General features: G+C 40.6%; 1 protein-coding gene across 1 annotated transcript in view; it reads left to right on the top strand.

Annotated features, from left to right (window-relative positions):
- Positions 1 to 6,385, top strand: part of LOC138595092 (junctional adhesion molecule 3B-like) — a 49,602-nt gene extending 43,217 nt beyond the window's left edge. The window contains exons 6-9 of the mRNA XM_069666415.1: positions 318 to 417; positions 527 to 656; positions 781 to 835; positions 2,321 to 6,385. Coding sequence (XP_069522516.1) covers positions 318 to 417; positions 527 to 656; positions 781 to 835; positions 2,321 to 2,356 — 321 coding nt within the window. The 3' untranslated portion in view covers positions 2,357 to 6,385. The remainder of the gene's footprint in view (positions 1 to 317; positions 418 to 526; positions 657 to 780; positions 836 to 2,320) is intronic.
- Positions 6,386 to 22,811: the final 16,426 nt, after the last annotated feature.

The following is a 22,811-nucleotide window of genomic DNA, read 5'->3' as shown; positions in this document are numbered from 1 at the left end:
GGGATGTAAATGTGGTGTGAATGTGACTCTTCTCTGCTCACAGTGGCTGTCAGTGATGTTATTTCCCTCCTATAACCTGCCTCTGTTCCTAATACTGACTTTATGCATTCATTTAAACAGCAGCACACACCATATATAAAATAAATAGTTGTGTGATTTACAAAAATAAACCAACTAAAATTGCAGAACTTCAACCAACCAACAAGAGAAGCAGCTGTGGATCTGGGGTTGATTTGTAGCTCCACTTCTGATGCAATGATTCTCAGGTGTGGGTCTTTGCATTAATCAGATGCATGTTTGTGATTTATCCAATGCAGAAGTTCATCGCAGTCAGGAAAGAAGACGCGGGCGATTACTTCTGCAGAGCGAAGAACGATGCCGGATACGCAGAGTGTCCGCCCCAAAAAATGGAAGTCTGTGAGTGTGGCACAGATACAAATATACATCTTACAGCGTCATTTAAACAAAGACTATTCTCCTCTGTGTCATCTTGTTTAATTCTTACATTCTTACCTGATCCTGACAGATGACGTCGATGTGATTGGGATTGTACTGGGAGTGCTGGTGGTGGTGGTGGTGCTCTTATGTATAACAGCGGGGATCTGCTGTGCGTACAAGAGAGGCTTCTTCTCCAGCCAAAAACAGACGGGGAACAAGTAAGACATCAAGACAGATCCTCACTCTTCATATTGTCAACAGAAAATACATGTATTCCTCTCTGAGCAGCACTGCCTTCATCCTCTGATCCATAAAACCATGATGTCGCTTTGTGTCTTTCAGTTACAAAGTTCCAGCCAAAGGAGACGGAGTGGACTACGTCAGGACGGAGGATGAGGTTTGTAGACAGCAGATATAAGATGCTTATAGAATTAGACAATGCAATTAACATGTAATTGAGTTCATTTTAAATCTGGTGAAGACAGTCCAAGCACAATCAAAGGCAAGGAAATGTTGATGTATGATCAGCAGTATAAGTTTAATGGGCTAAAACAAGCAGAACTACCTGTCTTCTCCTTTAGCGAGCCATACCTGGTCTTTATCTACCAAACGCCAGTGTCCTGAGACACACTAATACCCCCTTTACCACTGAAATTAGCGCTTTTCCCATTGCCAGTGAAGTATACTCCTGTCAGCCTCTTTTCTGCTGCGTCACCGTCTGACGTCATGAACGCGCCTGAAACAGGGTTAGTAACCAGTGAAGATGTTACGGTGGTTTGGTCTTTATTGTATCTATTCATCATTCAGTCTATTTATCAAACTTAGCACCAACAAATTTGGAACGATGTTCGACCAATATAAGGTGAGAATGTGTCTGACAACAACAAAGAAAGGATCCCGACATTGATCCACATTGATTTTTGTTGAAGAGTAAGATCATTTTTAACCAGAAACCGTCGTTAAGTTGCTCTCTTCAAAGCCGCCAGATTCCATTGACAAAAACATTCAAGTCATTTGACATCAGACAACCGAGGAGTTGCTGGTTTACCATCACTACTTTGACGGTTAGTTTATTTGTAATTTTATTTTGGGTTGGATCCAAGCAGTCAGTGCAGCAGTAGACCAGCAGCTCCTGTGCTCTGTGAGGTAGAATGGCTGTTTTTGTCAATAGAGTCTGGTGGCTTTGAATAGAGCGACGTAACAGCTGTTCTGGTTTAAAAAAAGAGCCTCTGTAACAAAAAGGTCTTTCTCTGTAAGGATCCTTTCTTTCATGTTATCAGACACTTAGAAGAATAACAATCTGGGCCTGTCAGTGGCAAAAACAACTTTTTAGTGGGCGTACTTTTCCCTGAAAGATTATGTTGCAGTCAGTACAGTCTGTTTGCTGCAGTAGGATGAAGCAATCTACTGGACATACCACAGTCATTCCTAGACAGGGCTACGAAGTCTTAAGAATTGTTGGAGCAGGCAGAAGTATTGATGGCTGAGGGCGTGTCTACCTGAGAGAGATGAACTGAGCCTTGTGCACACACGCCATGGTCCACAAGGATTGCATTTCTGAAAAACAGAACTATCCATAGAAGCATATTTATCAAACTGATGAAATGTAAGAGCTTTAGTGATAAATCCACGCAGAGGTTCAAGAATCTGGTCACCTCCTGACGTGTGAGGACTGTGTATGAAAACTGTAGAATGCTTTTTTTAGAGCAGTAAATTGTCAATTGTCAATAGGCAGATTTGCTGTTGGAGAAAATAATGAAAATACAATACAAACATGTCTTCATTAAAATGCAGGATGAAATAGAAGGAAACTATCTGGATGACTTTGCAATAACTTTTCCAGCATGATAAATACCTAACTTTCGCTGTTTGTTCTCTGCAGGGGGATTTCCGACACAAGTCATCATTTGTGATCTGAAAACAAAGAGGATGATGAGCGGCTTTGTGCTGAGTGAGAGACATGACATGTGGGACTGAACTCCACACTGTCTGACACGGAGCCGCCACAGTTCATGCTCCAAGCGCTCAGCACGACGGAAAAAACACCCACACAAAGTTTGCCAAAGGTGACAAGAATCCACAGGACAACAAAACTGTCACACACACGTAGGGACTGCAGTTCATTTGTCGACTTTTAATCACCAACAATGGTAATCATTTAGTTAAATTATGGAGTCGTTACTTTACAGTTACTGCATGGTTTTAAACAGGCGGAGCAGGGAAACCTGTCTGTGTTCCTCCGGGTAGAAGTGGCGTCTCTGTCCTCCAGAGTCGGCCGGTCATGACACATTTCTACTGTAAAACATTTAGCTTCAGACCTTCTGTCATTTGTATAACATTTCTTTTCTACTGTTGAAATTTGTCAGACTATTTTTGATGGAATATATTTTAAAATGCCTATAGATAAAGGTTTACTTTTTTAAATATTTGTAAAATACTAACATGTGTTTTTCTTTTTTTATTTGGTTGTGGATAAGAATATGTAACACTTTAACCACTTTGCATCAAGCTGTAAGCATTTACACCTTTGCAATCAGAAGAAAACTAAAGAAAAATGACTTGTTTTAGCATATCAAGATGTGCTTCTTGATGGGCGGTCTTACATATTTAATTTCTCCGCTGGGAAACGCCCGGCTCCTGTCATGAGAGACTTTCATGTTAATGTTTGTAGATAGTCTTTGAAGAGTGCCAGTCAAATGCTGTGAAACACTGTTCACGATCAGTGCTGCATTTTCTTGATTTTAAGTGTCCTTCTATGCTTGCTGTTAATCTTGTATATATTGAATTTACTCCAGGATAGAGTTTTGCTGTCATACATACGTTCAGTATTACACTATAATAATTATGAAGATAATATTAATACTAATAATAATAACACAGGGTTTGTAGGTTAACCTTCCAGACCCAAACTAAACGGGAAAAGAAATCTGCAGAGAAACATATAATTCTAAAAAAACAGCACCTTGATATTTTAGTGCGTACAACTCTGAATTTGAGTTCTGGATAGAAACAAAAAGGATAATATATACACAACAATAAAAAAACAGTTAATTTATTTAAAATACTGAGTCACCTACTTTTGAGTTACAATAACTAAAGGTTCCAAAAACATCCATGAAAATGCCCAAACGTTGATCACAATGAACAATCTTTGTTGTGGATCGAGGGTACCTCAGCTGATGTCCAATCTGTTTACAAACTAATGATGCTAATACTGGTGCTAAAGCTTGGCTATATGGCAAAAAATATGATCATGTTCACTTTGCTTAGCGATCAATATTAATATTTATCACAAAATATATTTTAAAATTGATCATGTCCGTTTGAGGACTGTCCTGATAATGACACATGCAAGAAAAAAACAGAAGGTTCATCAGTTTAACTTTAAATTATAGTACATTAACATGCGTTAAAATTGCCAACCACACATTTTAAGGCTGTATTTTTTTAATTAAAGATAATTAAAACAACTAAACTAATCAGTGTCTCTTAGATGCTGGAGGTGACACAAGGTGTCAGGAGGGGCTGCGAGCTGAGCTGTTGATCATGACGCTTAGCTCAGTTTTGAGGTCAAGATTCCTTTAGTGTTTATTGCTCACAAAGTTTTTACCAGGAGCCAAATTATACAAAGAATATTGAATAAAGCAGTTTCCTGTTAAAAAATCAGTGTTACTTTAAAGCTCTTAGGCGTGGCTTCAGGGGCTGCAAGCTGAGCTGCTCCTGACTTAAGCTGAACAGATGATTAAAATCCTTCTTCTGGTTAAAAGATACACGATATACAAGATATACTAACATGTCACCAAGATCTAGAAAGTTATAATGACATGACAAGAGATATGTTTAAATGTGTAGCGTGCTAAAAACTGCAGTGAGACTGGCTCTAGACACGTTTATTGCCTCTGTGATAGGCTGTTATCAATCCATTTTAAGTCAAAAAATGTCCAAGATTTTACCCATTGTTGATTTTTATCACAATCCCTCCTGGAGATCTTTTTATTGCCAAGCCCTAACTTGCGCCAACTAAAAAGTAGACCTCTTTAGAGTAACATTAATTCTGTTTTAACAAAAAAGTGCAAGTTATAAAGACAAATCATGTTTGGTTTGATTGCAGCTCATAATGTCCTCATGCTTCTCCTCAAAGCTTCAGTGTTACAGTGATACACGGCCCGGGTCTGGAGGGTTAACAGTTGTTCTGATTGTATATAGATATTTGTTTTTTTCTCTCTCTCAAGATTATGTTTAGTGGTGAAAAATGAAAAGAATACGATATGAGGCGACATGAAACTCTTTCCATTTGTAAGACTGAGAAAAGTTAACATTTTACCACATCGTTCATAACATGAGAACAAGAGCGTCTTAACAGCAGCATGATTCGACATGTAGTGTCGGGTTTAGAGGTGTTGTAACTTAGCTGTCGGTACTTATTAAGTATCAAATATGCTGTTTTACAATATGATAGAAAGGGCATAAATAGTTAGCTAGCTAAACTTTTTCTTAACTCGCTAACGTTAATGTTAGCTAGGAGTTGTTGGGTTGCTAATGTTAGCTGTCGGTACTTATTGAGTTATCAAATATGCTGTTTTACCTTTAAATACGGCTTTTCAGTTGCTTATTAATCACTTAAAGGTGAAATGATGTAAACTTACCAGATTACCAATGTTTATACAGTTTGGATACATGGAACACAGCAGAACAACATTATATTAGCATTTGAGCTAACCCTCCTGAGCATGATGTCAGAGAAAAATGGCCACCGTGTGATTATCAAGATGTTTGCTACATTCAATCCAAGCAGCTCATATGAATCTCTTGTTCAAGTATTATGAATGTTTTTTAAATGACATAAGTGGTTAAATGTTAGCTAAGTATCAGTCATGGTAGAGACGATCTGCCCGACATTTGCACATAGGAAGTTGTCAAGACTGCTCAGTCAAAATGATGCATTCAGGAACCAAAAGAAAACCCAGTCAGGTTCACAGTTACATTATAAAGTCACGCAGCTCACAGACGCATACATTACCCCTCCTCATTTGTACAAACTCATTCCTCTTAAGTGCCTTTAAAGAAGTCCAGTTTCTCTACAGCCATGCTCTTTGACATTTCTACGATACCGTCAGAGGATTCATTTTTAACCACAAGCACGGCGTTTGAGAGGAATGATATCACCACAAATCTCCACTTCCCTTCTTTACATACGTATCTGCAAATTTGTAAATAGCTTTTTTCATAGATTTGATGGTGTAGACATGTTGAAGTAGAAATAGAAATATATTAGTGCCTAAATATAGTGGGAATTATTTTTGGAGAAGACACATTATAGCACTATTAGGCAAAAGAAAAAGATGGATACCCAAAGCAGGGACGTTTATATTTTAGCTCTGGTTTTTAACACGTTTAAATTTGTCCTGGCTGATGTGTTTATCAGTTTAAACAGCCGCTGTTCCACTGCTCTCAGAGACAAACACGGTGTTCAAACCCGGAGTCGACTCGGTGTTCATGAACGTGTCAGCAGCTGTAATGGAGCTCTGATTATTCAGGCAATGTGAGTGCTTAATAAAGAAGAGTTCATGCAAAGTGTCAGACACAAGCAAACAGAGTCATGTTCAGCAGCTACATGTAGGATGCCTACATTTAGCCTACAGGCAGTCTGAACACGTCTGTTTGTAATCTGTAGTAGGAAGGTGTGGTAGAGATTATATTTACGCCACAGAGAGGTGTTTTCTGGTGTGTTTTATCATTGTTTTTCAAATCAAAGATGGCAGCGCTCCTCTGATCCACACTGTTAAACTGTTTACTGACTGAGGTCTGGTGCATCATGTAAGAAATAACATGACTTTCTGAACCAAACTCACAAACAGTAGAATGTCCATCTGGGGCCTGCTGGGGCTGTTTTTGTTCATTTTAGAAACACTCTATTTGTGATTAATAAAACTCACTTCTGATATTACTGAAGACGTCTGTGTTGTTTTATTTTATGCTTTTTTGTTTGGGACAGCCTTAATATTCTGTGCTTGTCCCTCCGTCCATCTGTATATCTGCCTGTGCCATTCTTGTGAACATTAATCTCAGAAACACCTGGAGGGAGTATGTTCAGATTTGGCACAAACATTCAGTATGTACATGTTTTTCACTAAAGCCACGTTTTCACCAAAAGCACGCAGAACTTTTAGTCCCAGGAGTCACTTTTAAAGGTATACAAATGTTCATCCAGCCCATCGTCTGCGTTTCCAACAAGGTCTAAAGACCCCATGAATATTAGGCAAATAGTCTGCTTAATACTGTAAGAAGTGAGAAGTGTTAAATGTTGCAAATCCTACCCCCAAAGTCCTTGTACTTTTAGAGATTATAACCCCTGAGCAGGAACCTTTTGGGGTGTAAAATAATGTCCCAGGGACTTCATCTGTGTACCTCTTAAGGTTTTTAGTCCCTGGGGAAAGCAGCTATAGTACAGTTCTCATTGAGTAGTTCAGATACCATGCACATGTTTCTTTATAAAAGCTGCATTTCCACCCAAAGTCTCAGGAGTTACTTTTCAGAGAACTAATTGGTTCCTCGAGTCCATTGTTGTCTGCATTTCCACCAAGTTCGAAAGACCCCTGGTGTCTGTGATGGAAGTCCCTCCTAAAGTCCCTAATCCCTGGGGAAAGTTCCTGCGGTGGAAAAGCAGCTATAGTACCAGATATTATTCAGATACTTTGCACATTTCTTCATAATAGCTGTGTTTCCACCATAAGTTAAGTCCTAGGAGGTACTTTTCCGGGGATTAATTGGTTCCTCAATTCCATTGTTGTCTGCATTCCCACCAAGGTCTAAAGACCATTGAAAATTAGGCAAGTAAGACAGCAGATGTGTGAAAATGCCAATCAGAAATGTTTAGCGCTGAAACTCCCACCCCCAAAGTCCCTGTACTTTCCCCTGAGCAGGAACCTTTTGTTGGGTAAAATAATGTATTTGGGACTTTATTTAGACCCTGGTCTCTGCTTTGGAAATCCACTACATTTCTCCTTAAATCCCTTAAACCATGTGTAAAGTTCCTGCCATGGAAAAGAAGCATCTCTGTTTATTAAACCACAAGACAAAGTTTCTTCTAGATGTTGTAGCCACAGCCAAAACATGTTTATCACAAGATTATCACAAGGGTTGGATCCTTTTACCCTTTAAATTTTTTTCCCTTCATTTTATGCCTCCTCTATGGGGACAGCCTACATGTTTTCAGCTGGTCTTTCCCATTCTTTTAAACATTAATATCAAAAACACCTGGAAGAAATAGCGCCAAATTTGGTACAAACATACAGTTTGTACACATTTTTGCACAAAAGCTGCGTTTCCACCAAAAGCACCCAGAACTTTTGGTCCTAGTGGCTACTTTATAGGATTATAAAGGTTCATCCAGTCTGTTGTTTTCTGCGTTTCCAACAAAGTCTAAAGACCCATGAATATTAGACCAATAGTCTGCTAAATATTGTAAGAAATCAAGTAATCAGAAATGTTTAGCACTGCAAGCCCACCCTTAAGGTCCCTGTATTTTGAGATTATAACCCCCCTGAGTAGGAACCTCTTTTGGGGGACAAAATACTGTTCCTGGGACTTTATTTAGAGCCAAGTCTCTGCAGTAGGAATGCCTCTTTTAGTCCTTTATCCCTGGGGAAAGTTCATGTGGTGGAAACGCAGCTATAGTACCAGGTATTATCAAAATAGTTCAGATACCATGTACATTTATCCTCATAAAAGCTGAATGTTCACAAAAAGTAGAGCCCCAGAAGCCACTTTTAAGGGGAATAAATGGTTCCACCATTCTGTTGTCGTCTGTTTCCATCAAGGTCTAAAAAACAATTAAGAAAAAAAAGAGCAGCTCGCTGCGTCTTTTTTTCTACTGTTCCTAAGGCAACCACCAAATCATTAGCTGTCATTAACCTAACCGTTATTTTGTAAACTGACAGAAGGCCCGCCTCTACATTCATCTGATTGGACAATGAGAAGTTTTTCAACTCGAGGTGCTCAGAGCGTTTTCTCAAAAACGCGAGGCACACAGAGCGAAAAAACGCAAGGTGCTCAGCAACACAAAAGCAGCTCACAAAAAGCGTCCCTCTTATTGAAAACAATGACAAAAAAGCCGCCCCCAGCTGCTAAGACGTGTTCTGTCTGATCTGGCCCTAACTCTACAGATATTTCAGAAATGTTTAGCGCTGCTAGTCCCACCTCCAAAGTCCCTTAACTTTCATTAACTACTACCCCCTATCAGAAACCTTGTTGCCTCTGTGGTGGAAATGCACTGAGTACCTCTTAAAGTCCTAAATCCCTGGGTCTCCTGTGGTGGAAAGCAGCTATAGTACCAAGCATTTTAGGGTTTAGATACCATGCCTCCCAAAATTTCAGTTAATAATGACCTTTCTTTCAGTCTATTAAACCACAAAGGACGGGTTCTTCTTGCGGGCTTAACCACAGCCAAAACATCTTTATCACAAGATTATCACAAGGGTTGGCTCATATTGGCCCTGTTTGTCCTGTGTATAAATATGCTCATGCCATCTTGCTGGTTTGACATGAAAAAAATGCTCCCAAAGCAAAAACCCACTTGGACTTAAGTATGAACTTTTGAGATTTTGATGGTCAAAGGTCAAAGGGCACTGTGATCTCAGAAAATATTTTGGCCATTACTCAATTTATACACTTGAAGAAACAAGGAAGTGATGACATTTCTTACTGAAAAGGTCAAAGATCGACTCACTGTGACATCATTCGGACCTGGAAAAACACTTTTAAGGCCATTTTTTCTTTCCCATTCTTGTGACGTGATATCTCAGGAAGGCTGAATGCCAGCAGCTCATGATGTCAGAGCAGCCAGACCAGGGGAGCTGACTCTCAGCAACCACAGGACTGCAACCACCAGGAGATGGAGGCCTGCTCACAGATTTTCGTGGTTAAAGTACAAAGGTCACTGTGATCTCTCAAAAAACATTTGACCATAACTTAAGAAATCATACGCAAATTTGGAATTATTACACACAAATGTCTAATATGATCAAATAATGACTTGATAACATTTTGTACCCAAAGGTCAAAGGTCACTGTGACATCATACAGTCCTGGAAAAACACTTTTAAGGCCATTTTTTCTTTCCCATTCTTGTGACGTGATATCTCAGGAAGGCTGAATGGGATCATCTTTAAAGTAGCACAAACGTACAAAAGCCTCAGGCAAAACATTTTACATTTTATAAAAAAAAATTTACATTTTGGAAAACATTTTACATTTTTTACAAATTTACAAATACAGATTTCTCACGGAAAGGGATTGTACCAAACACCGGAAGTGATTGAGCGACAGGTCAATTTGTGTGTTTTGGGGGAAAAATTGTGTGGAGTGTGTTTTCGGGAGTTCATGGCGTTTGGATGATGTTTTGCCGGTTTTGTGGAACGCATTTGAGCCAAATCAGGCGATTTTGTTTTTCATGTGGACGTGGAACTTATGATGGACTCGGGCGAGACGGAAGGACCAGATATCCTGCATTATTGTGGCACACCGGCCGCGGCCCACTAGTCCAAAAACACACCACAGTTCAGACTTTTCTCTAAAATGTAAAAATGTTTTCCAAAATGTAAATTTGGCTTAAGCTGTTGTCAAAGTGTTTCAGACTTTGTAACTTTGTTTTGCACTTCAGGGCCACCGTAGAGAACCCCACGATACCTCAACAGAAAAGCTGAGGTCAGAGGCCAGAGCAGAAGGCATGGACGCCAGCATGTTGTCCTGATTGTGTTTACACCTGTAAAAGACCCAAACACAATGTGATCCAGATTACCTCCAGATGTGATCATTCAGATCTGATAACGATGCCTTCACATCTTTTTCCTTGTCCAGATAACACGTCCAGATGCAGATCACATTTTAATGCCAGGTGTAAACAGGTCTTGTACAAGAGGGTAAACCAATGCGATTTTGTCGGTCAAAGTTCAAAGGTCACTGTGACCTAGGGTCTGTCTTATTCTTCTGAACATGATATCTCAGTGGGGAGGAAATTTGCATTCATGGTTTATTTAACCTTTTTATCGGTCCAAGAGAAAACCTCCCCTCGCTCTGCGACCTCTCCTGTTTAGTGCAGACCTACTTATGTTTTCAGAGTAATCTAATATTTCACATATTTAAATATATCCCCCGTCCAGGCCAAAGCACAAGTTGTTCTGTTGGAAACTAAACACACACACACACACAAGGCTGTAATTCTAGTTGTGTTGTGTGTGATTGAGGATTCTGCATCTGTTCTGCCGTCATCTGACATTTCATAATATTTTAGCTTCTCTCAATCCTCCACGACAGCCCCAGAGTCTCCCGCTGGTCACAGAAATCCTATTTGGTCTGAAAAGGCCATAAAATATCCCACTGACAGCATCTTTGTTGATCTAAAGCCGGAATCTATTAGTGGGAGTTAAGCCATTTCCACTTTCTACACTGAAAAACAGCTTTCTTCTTCCTCTCTGCTGGCTATGCCAACTGGCAGCAGCTTCCTGGGTAAAGAGCATTATAATCAATGAGCTCAGCAGGGATCATATATTGTAGTGTGCCGCAGAGCCAATGGATGCTTTTATTTAATTCAAAGAAAAATCTATTAAAGCTCGGGTCACCTATGTGGGAGGAAAAAAGCTCTCTGACTGCGAAGATGAATCATCTCCGACCATTATTAAATTAACTTTAACCACGGCATCCTTTCACGGCCAGACTGCAGAGTTCATTAGTAAAGACGTGTTCCTGCCATACTCTCAGTATTAAAATGTTGTAAAGGGTTTATTTATTTTAAAACTTGGTTATGTTTGTTAATAATGTCTTATTGTATATCGGCTGACAGTTTCACGCTGCAGATCAACAGTTGGTGGAATTAACACACACACACAAAACAACGCACAAAATGCCAGGGAAAGAAAAATCTGCCAGTAACTTTAATATCGTTCAAGGAAATCTGTTTGATTTTAGCTTGGTACCTGGAAATTTGACGAGGCTCTCTGCTGGGCCCTCGTCTGTTCCACCTCCCCATCAGACCACCTTCAGCTGTCCTTAAACGCAAACTGTGACATGCTATACTTACAAGCCAAGTTAGTAAGTGCGTTCAGACAGCCATGCCTGCTAATTGGTGTTAACATATAAATACAATAATAATTGATTCACTGAAAAAAATGGATGGTCTGTTGGTACAATAAAGCGCACAGCAAATTACGTTCAGTGATTGACTTAGCTGTGTTAACATCGAGCAGACAGCTAGCAGCTCCCACTTGTCACTAAATGTGACGAACGCTCTAATTGTTGAGGTTGTTGATAGGACCTAAAAGCAAGCCCAGCAGACAAAGGGCTGCGGCTGAGGCGTCGAATAGGGGAAGGTGAGGTGAAGGAGCAGAAAGGGTTGGATGGTGAGGCACTGGAGCTCGGCAGGAAGACGCACTGGAAGGAGAGGACACGAAAAGGTAAGTCTGGTGAAAAAACACTGGTAATCAAAAAAAGGGAAAAAAGTTATAAACAAGCAAACACGAGAGATACAAGCCGACTATCCCACTGAGAAGGCAGAAATCATCTGGCAGTGTGGATGAGAAGAGCCAGGATACAGGTGTGCATGCAGGGAGCTCCAGCACCTGAAGGCCACACCCAGCCTCTGAAAGAACAAAACACACAGGGGAAACCAAAACCAAAGCACACAGGGAAGAAACACTAAAGCATGTATGAAAGGTAAGAAGAGAAAATACCTGACCACCACACTATTATGCGTAACTTACTTTAGGGATTGACTCATTTTAGGAGCCAGCCTCAAGTGGCCACTCGAGGAGCTGCAGTTTCTGGCTCTTCTGTGTTGCCTTCTTTTTTGACCAAAATAGACAAAGTATCTTTCTGAGGACAGTGTTTATGTATTTTTAACACTTACAGCCCCCCTCCAGTGAAAATCCAGTGTTAAACCTTGTAAACATCTCCATGTGGTGTTCTTCATGTGCTACAAGACACATCAGGGACAACACGAGCAGTCATCTCCATGGCTGGGCCTGTCTGCTTTTAAACTGCAGTGTACCAAGGACAGGCTGAACAACCCGTTTTCAGATTGGCAGGTTTGAGACGTCACAAACCTAAGGAGCCAATCCTGTTAATGGACGGGGCGACGCTATGCATATCAATATGTGTAACCTATGGCAACAATTCCGGCGATGTGCGAGCCAGCTGTAACCGTCATCATAATTTTTGTAAACTCACTACTGACTGCTAACGTTAACGTTACTACTACTAATTACTACATTTAAAGCTCGCTGAGTTTCAGCAAGTTGCCACTAAACGATGGCAGAGACGTCCACTTGAATGCAACCCTGTCCAATTTGCTCCTCTTCTTCTTCTGAATGGCTTTCCGGTTCGAACATGTATGGCTGAGTTACCCCTATGTTACCACTTGCCATTGTGTAGCTTACAGAAGCTAACCTAGCAAAATAGAAATTTTATGTCAGACACAATTTATTATTTCAAGCAGAGCATTTTATGTGTCTTAAAACATGACTGGAGCTGGTCTGTGGATGGGTACAATACCCTTGACTAATTTTTCCAGGTATTTGCAGGTACATGCTTCTTTGAAGGAGGCTTTTCTTTTCCCCTTCCATTACTCCGGTCCAGTAGTGGTTGTATTGGGATTCAAATAAAGAGTTGTGAGTAGATTTTACTGTGCTGTTCAAACGATTGTTCAAACACTTTCTGGTACTGGGTTTTTTTGTGGTGGAGGACTTCAGCTACAAGATCTCTGATGGCTCCAGGTGATTGGCAACTAAGAAGACAACATGCAGCTTCTGTTTGCATCACAAAGAGTTTTGTCATCTCTCTATCATATATTCTAATCGTGCACAACGTTGGTACAATCTAGGTCCTCTGTTTTATGTGCAGTTTGCCTTCTTTAATTTGATTGTGAAAGCCTGAGGAGAGTGAGAAAGGATAGGGGAGAGAAAGAAGCTGTACCAGGCGAGCTTCCAGGTTTTATTTTTGACGAGGAAAGAAGAATCAGTTTGACGCCTTATTTTATTTCACTGGAAATCAGCCTCTTTCTTACAGGCCCTGGGTTAGTGATGTAGTGGCACATTTAAAGGTTGAGAAGCAGATATTGTATTAATTTATCATTTCTTTTAAATCTTCATATTCACGCACAGATCAGTGTTTTTGTCTTGGATTTCTGAGACTTTTTGCGTTATTTGTATCCTCACAAAAATCCACCATAAAAAGGCATATGTGTGTTGATGTAATTGTAGAACTAAATCAAACTGCTGCTTTGTGTGAGGCCACAAATCCCTGTCTTTGCTGTAGATCAGCACTGTGTGAATAAAGAACAATTCGTGCAGCATCTGTAGCTGTAAGTGTTTCTCCTCCACGCTAATCATGTCACTTGTAAAAGAGTAAGATACACTTGTGTCTCCTTGCTCTGACTTCCTCCTCGTCTCCTCTGGGTGCATCGAGGGGATTTGAAGATCCTCCATGGTGACGGAGGAGGAACCATTTCCTGGTATCCGGAGGAGAGGGGAAGTATAAATTAGCGTAATGAAAAGCAGCCGGTGTGTGGGTGTTTGTCTTGACGTGGTATCAAATTCCACTCCAGCTGCCAACTCACCTGCGTAACAGCCATCCACCCCCTCCTCAGACCTCTGCAGGATAAACACCCGGCTCAACACTTCAGCGTCCAGCAGATGGTTCAGTTTGTCTCCGTTGTGCTCACATCAAGGCCAAAATAATCTGGACCTCAACACTAATCCTGTTGTTTGCTGGACTCCTTTGTAATCCTGTGTTTACCTGTGCCAGGTCTGCCTGCTCAAATCTCTGCAGACCTGTCTCACCCAGCGCCCTGTCTGTCTGTTAGTCTATCTGTCTGTCCTCCTGACATCTGTGTTTACCTGTGCTCCAGGTGCCCCGTCTGCCCAAATCTGTGCACCTGTCTCACACAGCGTCTGTCTGTCTGTCTGTCTGTTTGTCCCTGTCAGTCTATCATTCTGTCCCTCTGTCTGATTGTCCCTTTTGTCTGTTTAAATTTCTGTCTGTCTCTCTGTTTGTTTTCTGCCCTTCTGTCTGTCTGTCTGTCTGACTTTCCTTTCGTCTGTCTCTCCTTCTGTCTGTCCCTCTATCTTTCTGTCTGTCTGTCTGTCTGTCGTTAGCTCTGTTCATAAAATCAGTCCTCACTTCAAAGTCTTGCTCTGAGTCGCGTTTTTCAGATCCAGAAACAAACCAAACCTCACACAAATATTGAATGAAAATCAGTTACAGATCACTGAGACTTCGGTGTTTCCCTGCAGTCATGTGGCGACGGGAAAAATTACTTTAGACTGAAAAAAATCAACAGAGAAAGTTTGGTACATGCACGCACTTGTAAAGTAAATGTTATATTTCTGCAGAAGCAGACAGAAGTAAGATTTGAGTCAAAAACTTCAGATATGGAAGAAGTCATGTGGATGTAAAATGTAAGCTTTTGCGTTTTAGTTGCAGTCCGTGAAGAGTAACCTAGATTTGTTTAAAATACAAAACATCTTCTTTTAGCATCCTTGTTGTTTTATTCATTTATTCACACATTAAAGTTTGAAAAACAAGAACAATCATAAAAGACATAATACAGACGTGTGAAAGCTTCAGATAATCTATCTGAAGCTTGAAATAGGAGCCCTAACATTAAGCATTAAAATATACACTGATCAGCCATAACATTATGAACAAGTGAAAAACATTGATTATCTCATTGCAATGGTCTCTGTCAGTGTGTGGGACATGTTCGGCAGCAAGTGAACACGTTGACGTGTTGAGCGTAAGGTTGTGAGCGGCTTTGACAAGGACCAGATTGTGATGGCTAGACGACTGCGTCAGAGCGTCTTCCAAACCTGCAGCTCTTGTGAGGTGTTCCCGGTCTGCAGCAGTCAGGAGCTACCAAGGAAGGAAAACCAGTGAACTGGCGCAGTCATGGGCGGCCAAGGCTCATTGATACACGTGGGGAGCAAAGGCTGGCCTGTGAGGTCCAATCCAACAGAAGAGCTTCTGAAGCTCAGACAGAAAAAGTTAATGCTGGTTCTGATGAAAGGTGTCAGAACACACAGAGCATCAACGTTTGTTGTGTATGGTGCTGCGTAGCTGCAGACCGCTCAGGGTTCCTATGCTGACCCCTGTCCTCTGCTGAAAGCGTCTACAATCGGTACGTGAGCATCAGAACTGGACCACGGAGCGATGGAAGAAGGAGGCCTGGTCTGATGAATCATGTTCTTTTCCATCATGTGAATGGCCGGGTGCGTGTGCGTCTCTGACCTGGGGAAGACATGGCACCAGGATGCACTATGGGAAGAAGGCGAGTCGACAGAGGCAGTGTGATGCTTTGGGAAATGTTCTGCTGGGAAACCTTTGGTCCTGCCATTCATGTGGATGTTACTTTGACACGTACCACAGACCAAGTACACCCCTTCATGGAAACAGTATTCCCTAATGGCAGTGGCCTCTTTCAGCAGGATAATGAGCCCTGCCACACTGTAAACATGGTTCAGGAATGGTTTGATGACTCCAGATTCCCCAGATCTCAATCCAATGGAGCATCTGCGGGATGTGCTGGACAAACAAGTCCGATCCATGGAGGCCCCACCTCGCAACTTACAGGACTTACAGGATCTGCTGCTAACGTCTTGGTGCCAGATACCTCAGCACACCTTCAGAGGTCTGGTGGAGTCAATGCCTCGACGAGTCAGGGGAGCCTAGAAAATATTAGGCAGATGGCAGGTTTTTTCCATGTAAGGTCAGAGGTCAAGCAGAAAAACATGTTTTTAAATCAATACAGGACGGGCTCAAAGAGGAGTTTACTACAATTTCAAATAGAATGAATGATCAAAGATTGAAAAGGGACCTTCAAAATGTTTTAAGGTGATACATTCATTACTAAATAACACTGGGGCCGTCTGGACAAAAACTGCTAGGGCTGTATTTAGCTCCTAGTTGGTTTGATTAGTCAGTGTGACTCTGATATTAACGGACATCAAAGTTACTTTCCAGAGTTTCTCTCAGTTTTTGGCTGCGGTGAACAAACACACACACAGCAGAGTGTTGGCAGAGCAGACGCCATAAAATCAGATGTAGAAAATCACACTTGACAGACGGATGCAGCTTATTTAGACGATATCACAGCGAGATGTGATGAAGTGACACGTTGACGGGATGTTTGTCTGTATCGGAGCAGCTCCAGCTGCTCCTCCTGCTCTCCTCTACATGAGTGATTGGTCTGAGCGTTACAGGACAGCTGGGTGGATCTGCTTGTTAAAAGTTTAACTCCAAACACGAGAAGGAGTCCGACGTACGCCACTCGATGACCCAGCACGCTCTGAGGGAGACTCTCTCCTCCAAAGTGAGTCACTGTTATGAAAGAGACTCGTTATGTCTTGGTTCGTGTAACGTCAGAGCCTCAGGGGAGACATTAAACTGTTGTTGAGTTTTATCATTAAACTGTTCACCAAAGGAGGATCGTTGTATCCGTTTCCATGCGTCACCAGAACTCATAATGGAGGTATGATGATCTGAACCCACAGGAGCCCTCTAATGAGGGGAAGTTGAGGTGAAACATGCATGGTCTTCTGAGGAAGTGATCATATTTGGACAGCTGGGTGGAGCTGCAGAGGAGCGAGGGGTTAACAAACAGCAAGTTATCAAAGCTCAACAGTCTGTGTCTGTGGCTGATCTGTAATGAGCTAGTTTAAAGTGATAGTTCTGATTTTTGGACACCAAGTCGTGTGAAATACTTTCTAGTAGTGTAAGGGATCTATTACCTCACTCACCGAGTCCCGTGGTCGGAGTTCTGTCCGGTTCTGAACATAGAAAAAGGAGCTCCGGTGAGACGCCAGGGTCATGAAACCAACAAGTTTTACCCTACAAAAACAACACGCAGGGGATGATGATCCATTTTCAACACAAAATCATCGTTCTAGGATTTCATATACTGCGCCGTTCTTTTAGCACTATTTTGTCTCTTGACCAATATCACTACGCCTGCGGCAAGCCGGTTTCTCAGGTGACGTGATCCATCAGCTGTTTCTAAGAGAACACGCTGGAATTGGTAAAGTGAGACGACGTTTGTTGTCACAGAGGAAAATACATCTTGAAATGCTGCGAATTTGTGATTTTCCTGGCTGTAGTAATAAAAAAAATTCCACCACACGTATTTCATCGTTTTCCTGACACGAGCGTGCCCTTAGAGGTACCGCTGGATCCGTTGTTACAGGTAAATCTTCCTCATCACTTTCATAGTCCGACATGTTTACTTCAACAATGACGTGAATCAGTCAGAATCAACATGAAGCAGCTGCTAGGTGAGCTTACCTGAGAAACGGGCCTGCTGCAGGCGTAGTGATACTGGATTTGTCAAGAGAGAAAATAGTGCCAAAAGAACGGCGCAGTACATGAAATCGTAGGACGATGATTTTGTGTGGAAAATGGATCACCATTGCCTACGTGTTGTTTTTGTAGGGTAAAACTTTTTGGTTTCATGACCCTGGCATCTCAGGCTAACAAGCAGCTATAGTGAGCACAGAATACCTGCTACTTAGTGCTAAAAAATATATCAAAACAATAACACGAGCAACTCACCGAAAAGCTGGAGCTCAGACTTCTTGCTCGGCCATAAAGATCCATAAATCCCACAGAGAAACAGATTATTTGAGACGGATTATTTTATTTGAAAAAATCCCCAAAAGACTCGAACAACACAAACAGCTGAAGTTCAGTTCAGTGTTGAAATAAAAAATAAAGTGTGTTCCTGTCTTTATATGGCCCAACATGTCTGCAGTTTCAGTAATTCATGCCAAAAATTGTACTAACTACTTAAATCACTATAAACTATGTAACAACTATCACTATCAGACCTGCAAACTACTAAATGACACCCAGTGACAGCCGGGATAGGCTCCAGCCCCCTGCGACCCTCAACAGGATAAGCAGATAATGGATGGATTGTGGACTTTCAGTTATCGTGTAACTGTGCCGTTATGATTTTTATACAACTTCTGACACCATGTGCAATACAACAGCCTGTATTAGTATCATGTGCAATGTTACTTTTTATCATGTACAATTACATTACACATGCACTTTGCATTTACATTCATCATCTGGTGCAATATAAGTTTTAACTACTTCTTATAATCTATAAACACTTTATATTTTAAATTTCATTTATATTTGAGTTATTTTGTGTTACTCTTATTTTATCCTGTAATTTTGGAGCAATCCTGCGCTATAGAGTTTCCTTCAGGAAGTTCTATCTTTTTTTATTATCATTATTATTATTATCATAATTTAGCCTTTTATGCCTTTATTGAGAGATAGAGACAGTGGATAGCGTCAGAAACAGGGGAAGAGAGAATGGAGGACTGGAACCCGTGGCCGCCGCATCGAGGACCATAGCCTCTCTATACAGTCGTCGATTTAACCGCTGAGCCAAACCGGCGCCCATGTCATCCTATTTATATTGGGCCTGTAATTAGATTCAGCCTTACTTGTATGTTTGGTTAGAATTGTGGACTGGTTAGAATATCATATTTATCTGGCTCTTAGTGCTATTTATGCATGGTGTCCACTGTAATTGACAGATATGCAACTGGGAAACAACAATGTTTTGCCATGGTTTACCTGTTTCAAACTTAAAATATAATTATTTTCTAATTCATGCATGAAAAGGTTAAGAGTGTGATATGGTGGCAGGATACGGTAAATATCAAAATGTAATGCTCACAAAATAAATAGAATCAGAATCAGAAGTAGGTTTACACATACAAGGAATTTGTTTTAGTGATTTTTGGTGCAGAACAATTAACACAGAACTAGAATGCAAATAAAAAAGTAAAAGACTTGAAGACCTTCCGGACTCCACAGGATGAAGCTGTTAATAATAATTAGTGTTGGAATGTTAAAAATGAAAAAGGAATTTTCCTAAAATGCAAAGGTAGTTTGGTTAGATCCCATCACGTGTCGTTTGTTTGGTTCAGAAAGTTTAAAGCTATGTTCACTTGTGCATCGTTCATTCACAAATACATATCCAAGCGTGTATATATCCTGTAATTGTTGTTGGTAAAATATCAGTCTGTGGAGTTATTTTATGACACTAAAAGTTAACATGGCTGCAATGGTGCACAGAGCGTCTTATTAATGTTAGTTTAAGTGGCAATAAGAAGGAAGATGTGGACTACATTATGTAGACGTTAGGTCTGAATATAAACCAGTCTCCTCTGTGACCGTGGGATCCTGTAGTATCGCTCAAGAAAAATATATGACATGTTTTCCCGCAGCTTTTTGTTGCTCAGTTTTCCTTCTAGATCAGAATCAGATTCAGCTTTACTGGCCAAGTATGTGGGCACATATGAGGCATCTGACTCTGGGTTTCTCTCGATGTACAGACGCACATCCTAAACAGACAAACTAAACTTAGAAACAAGGACAGGTAGACAAAGGTAACACACACACACTTCAACACTAAAAACTCAATCTAAAACTTCTATATACACACCTATGGATGCAAATATATTTTATATAAATATATACATTATATATACATTATTTAAAGAAAACACAACAACACTTATAGACAGGAGACACTAGACAATTGGTGTAGCTCCAATAGATTTATTCTTTTGTTTCTTGTTGTTGGATTTATGTACCAGAGTTGTTCTATATAATATGTTACAGATACAGTATGCGCCATGTGTTCCTACATGCCATGTGCCAATCCTTTGAATAACTCATACTGATCAGTGTTGTATAATTCAACTCTGAATGTGTTTTCTGTGGAAACCTTTTTAAAGTTTGAGAAGCTTTTAGGTCTTTTTTAAGATTAAAATATGCGTTAATAAAAATATTCAGGGCTGTGGATTTATTTTAACATGTTTAAACTAAACAATGGAAAAATCTAGAAGGAATCCAGCCGTCTTCTTAACTGATTTTGAACTGAGGTTTGATTTGTCTCCTGTTGTTTAACTCTGCCCTCTAGTGTTGCAGCACCGCCATCACAGCACACAGTCTACTCTACTGTTTCCAGCCTTTGTAAAAACTATAAGTGAAAGAGCGAGCTGAAGTGAAAGGGGAAACCTTTGACGACTTGACTGTAACTGACTGTAAACTGATGCATCTGTTGTTACTGTGAGTTTAAGTGAGTTTATAGGTCCTCTTCTAAATAATGCACTGCTGACACCCTGTGTTCAAAACTAGAACAACAAGCTGTCAATCCTTATTTTGCTGTCAGGCCATTTATTAAGAGAAAAACAGAAAAGAAAACGTTATTATATTGGAAGATGTTTCAACATAAGTTCAACTCATACACACATTCAACTGGATAGTACAAAAACACCGCCCAGGTTCAATAACCTCTGCAAGTATATAGGCAAAGTAATGAGTTTGGTTTAATGATCATTTCCGAATACATGAAAAACAATTAAAACATTTCAGACTTCACTGAAGATCAAACTTGAATGTCCCAGAACTAGGACACTTTGCAAGAAGCAAACGTTAACAAAGAAAACAACAGGTAATCACATCATGAAATACAACCAGTTCAAACTGAGAACATCACTAAAGTAGAAGGTAGATGCTGTAAAAGGGTGATTCTGGTAGACAATATTTTTCACATATTTTAGGGTTAAAATGATGTAACAAAAAGTTCTGGAATTGCTCCAGTAGATTGTTTCAGCCGACCAACACGAAACAGGCTGTCATGACTGCAGCGTAATCTTTCAGGAAAATGCGCCTGATCAAAATAAGTCTTCTAAAAGTTCTTGTTTTTGTAAATGTACATAAGAAGTTCTGAGTGCAGCAGGACAAAAACCACTTCAACAGCATCAAGAGTCTTTGAGTCTAAAGAGTAATTGAATTACATCAATTGGCTCATCTTATCTCATTCAACTTTGTTTCTCTTTAGGTGTTGAGGTATTCTCAGGGGTATTGAGCGATTACTGATGGGTAATCTGCTCAGCACGCATACCAAAATTACACAGCTCTGAAGTCGCCGTCTTATTTTCCTGACAGACACAGATTCACAGACTGCTCTTGCCGTTATCAATTGATTCTATACTAATCCACCCTAGAACGTCTTCCCAAGAAACAAGGCTCACAATTTGCTCCATCTGTGTCGGGTGCAGACCTTAGCTGCCCCAGAAACTCCCCCTGAAGGGGTGCTGTGTTGGACAGATTCACACACAGTCTTTGTACCCTCAACACTCACCAGATGCTGTGTGTTGTTATTGGTTTAATTATTGATTCATGTATGTCATGATTTCAAAATATTAGCTGCAAGGTGTGCACTAAAGCAATAATTATTATTATTAAGTTAAAAGAATCAAATAATATAATCAAATAAGTAAATAAATAATTAAACTAAAATAATTAAGTAAGATCAGATACAAAGTTATGGGAATGCAGCAGTAAATAAAAGTATTTTAAGAGTGTTTTAAAAGCGCCAACCGATGGAGAAAGCCTCAGGTGCCCTGGTTCATTGTTTCTCGGGTACTCTGGTAGCTTGTTCCTCAGGTATTCTGGTAGCTTGTTCCTCAGGTACCGTTTGGTCCTGGTTCTAGGAACAGTGAGTAAACCTGTCCCAGAGGACCTGAGGGGCCTGGATGCCTCGTAGCGTACTAGCATGTCTGATGGGTATCTGGGCCCAAAACTGTTTAGTGCTTTTTATACGAGGAGTAGGATTTTAAAATCTATCCTTTGAGTCACAGGAAGCCAGTGAAGGGATCTGAGGATGGGTGTAATAAGCTCTACTTTCTTGTTGATGGTGAGGACTCTGGCAGCAGCATTCTGGATGAGCTGCAGCTGCCTGATAGATTATTTTAGTCAGACCTGTAAAAACACCGTTACAGTAATCTAGCCTGCTATAAATAAAAGCATGAACAAGCTTCTCTGCGTAGGCAAAGGAGTTGAATCTCTGCGGCTGCCTAAATGATTAGTTATTGTTCATTCCACATATAATTTGTTGTATCTGAACTAAAAACTTTTCAAACTTTCTCCTTTAAAGTGTTTGTCCAGAACCATCAACTATCAGCATAAAGTCTACATAACATCGGATCAGTGAGGAGGCCTAGAAACTAAAGACATTCACTTTTTAGATGGATGCTGGATGTTGTTCTTTCAGCTATTTATATGCCGTGTCTAACAGCAGTGGTTGTATCGAGTCCTCTGTTAATACTAGCTCTATAACTGGACATTTGACTCATCACACTGGTTTTTCTTTTCTTTAGGGACATCCATCCATCCATTATCTATACCACTTATCCTGTTCAGGGTCACGGGGATCTGGAGTCTATCCCAGCTGTCACTGGGCGAGAGGCGGGGTACACCCTGGACAGATCGGCAGTCAATTGCAGGGCGGACACACA

The sequence above is a fragment of the Semicossyphus pulcher genome, unplaced genomic scaffold (assembly GCF_022749685.1).
Source record: "Semicossyphus pulcher isolate SPU_LCO1_2020_fin unplaced genomic scaffold, fSemPul1.0.p SCAF_10, whole genome shotgun sequence".
In the NCBI taxonomy this organism is placed as follows: Eukaryota; Metazoa; Chordata; class Actinopteri; order Labriformes; family Labridae; genus Semicossyphus; species Semicossyphus pulcher.
This window is presented reverse-complemented; position numbering and strand designations above follow the sequence as displayed.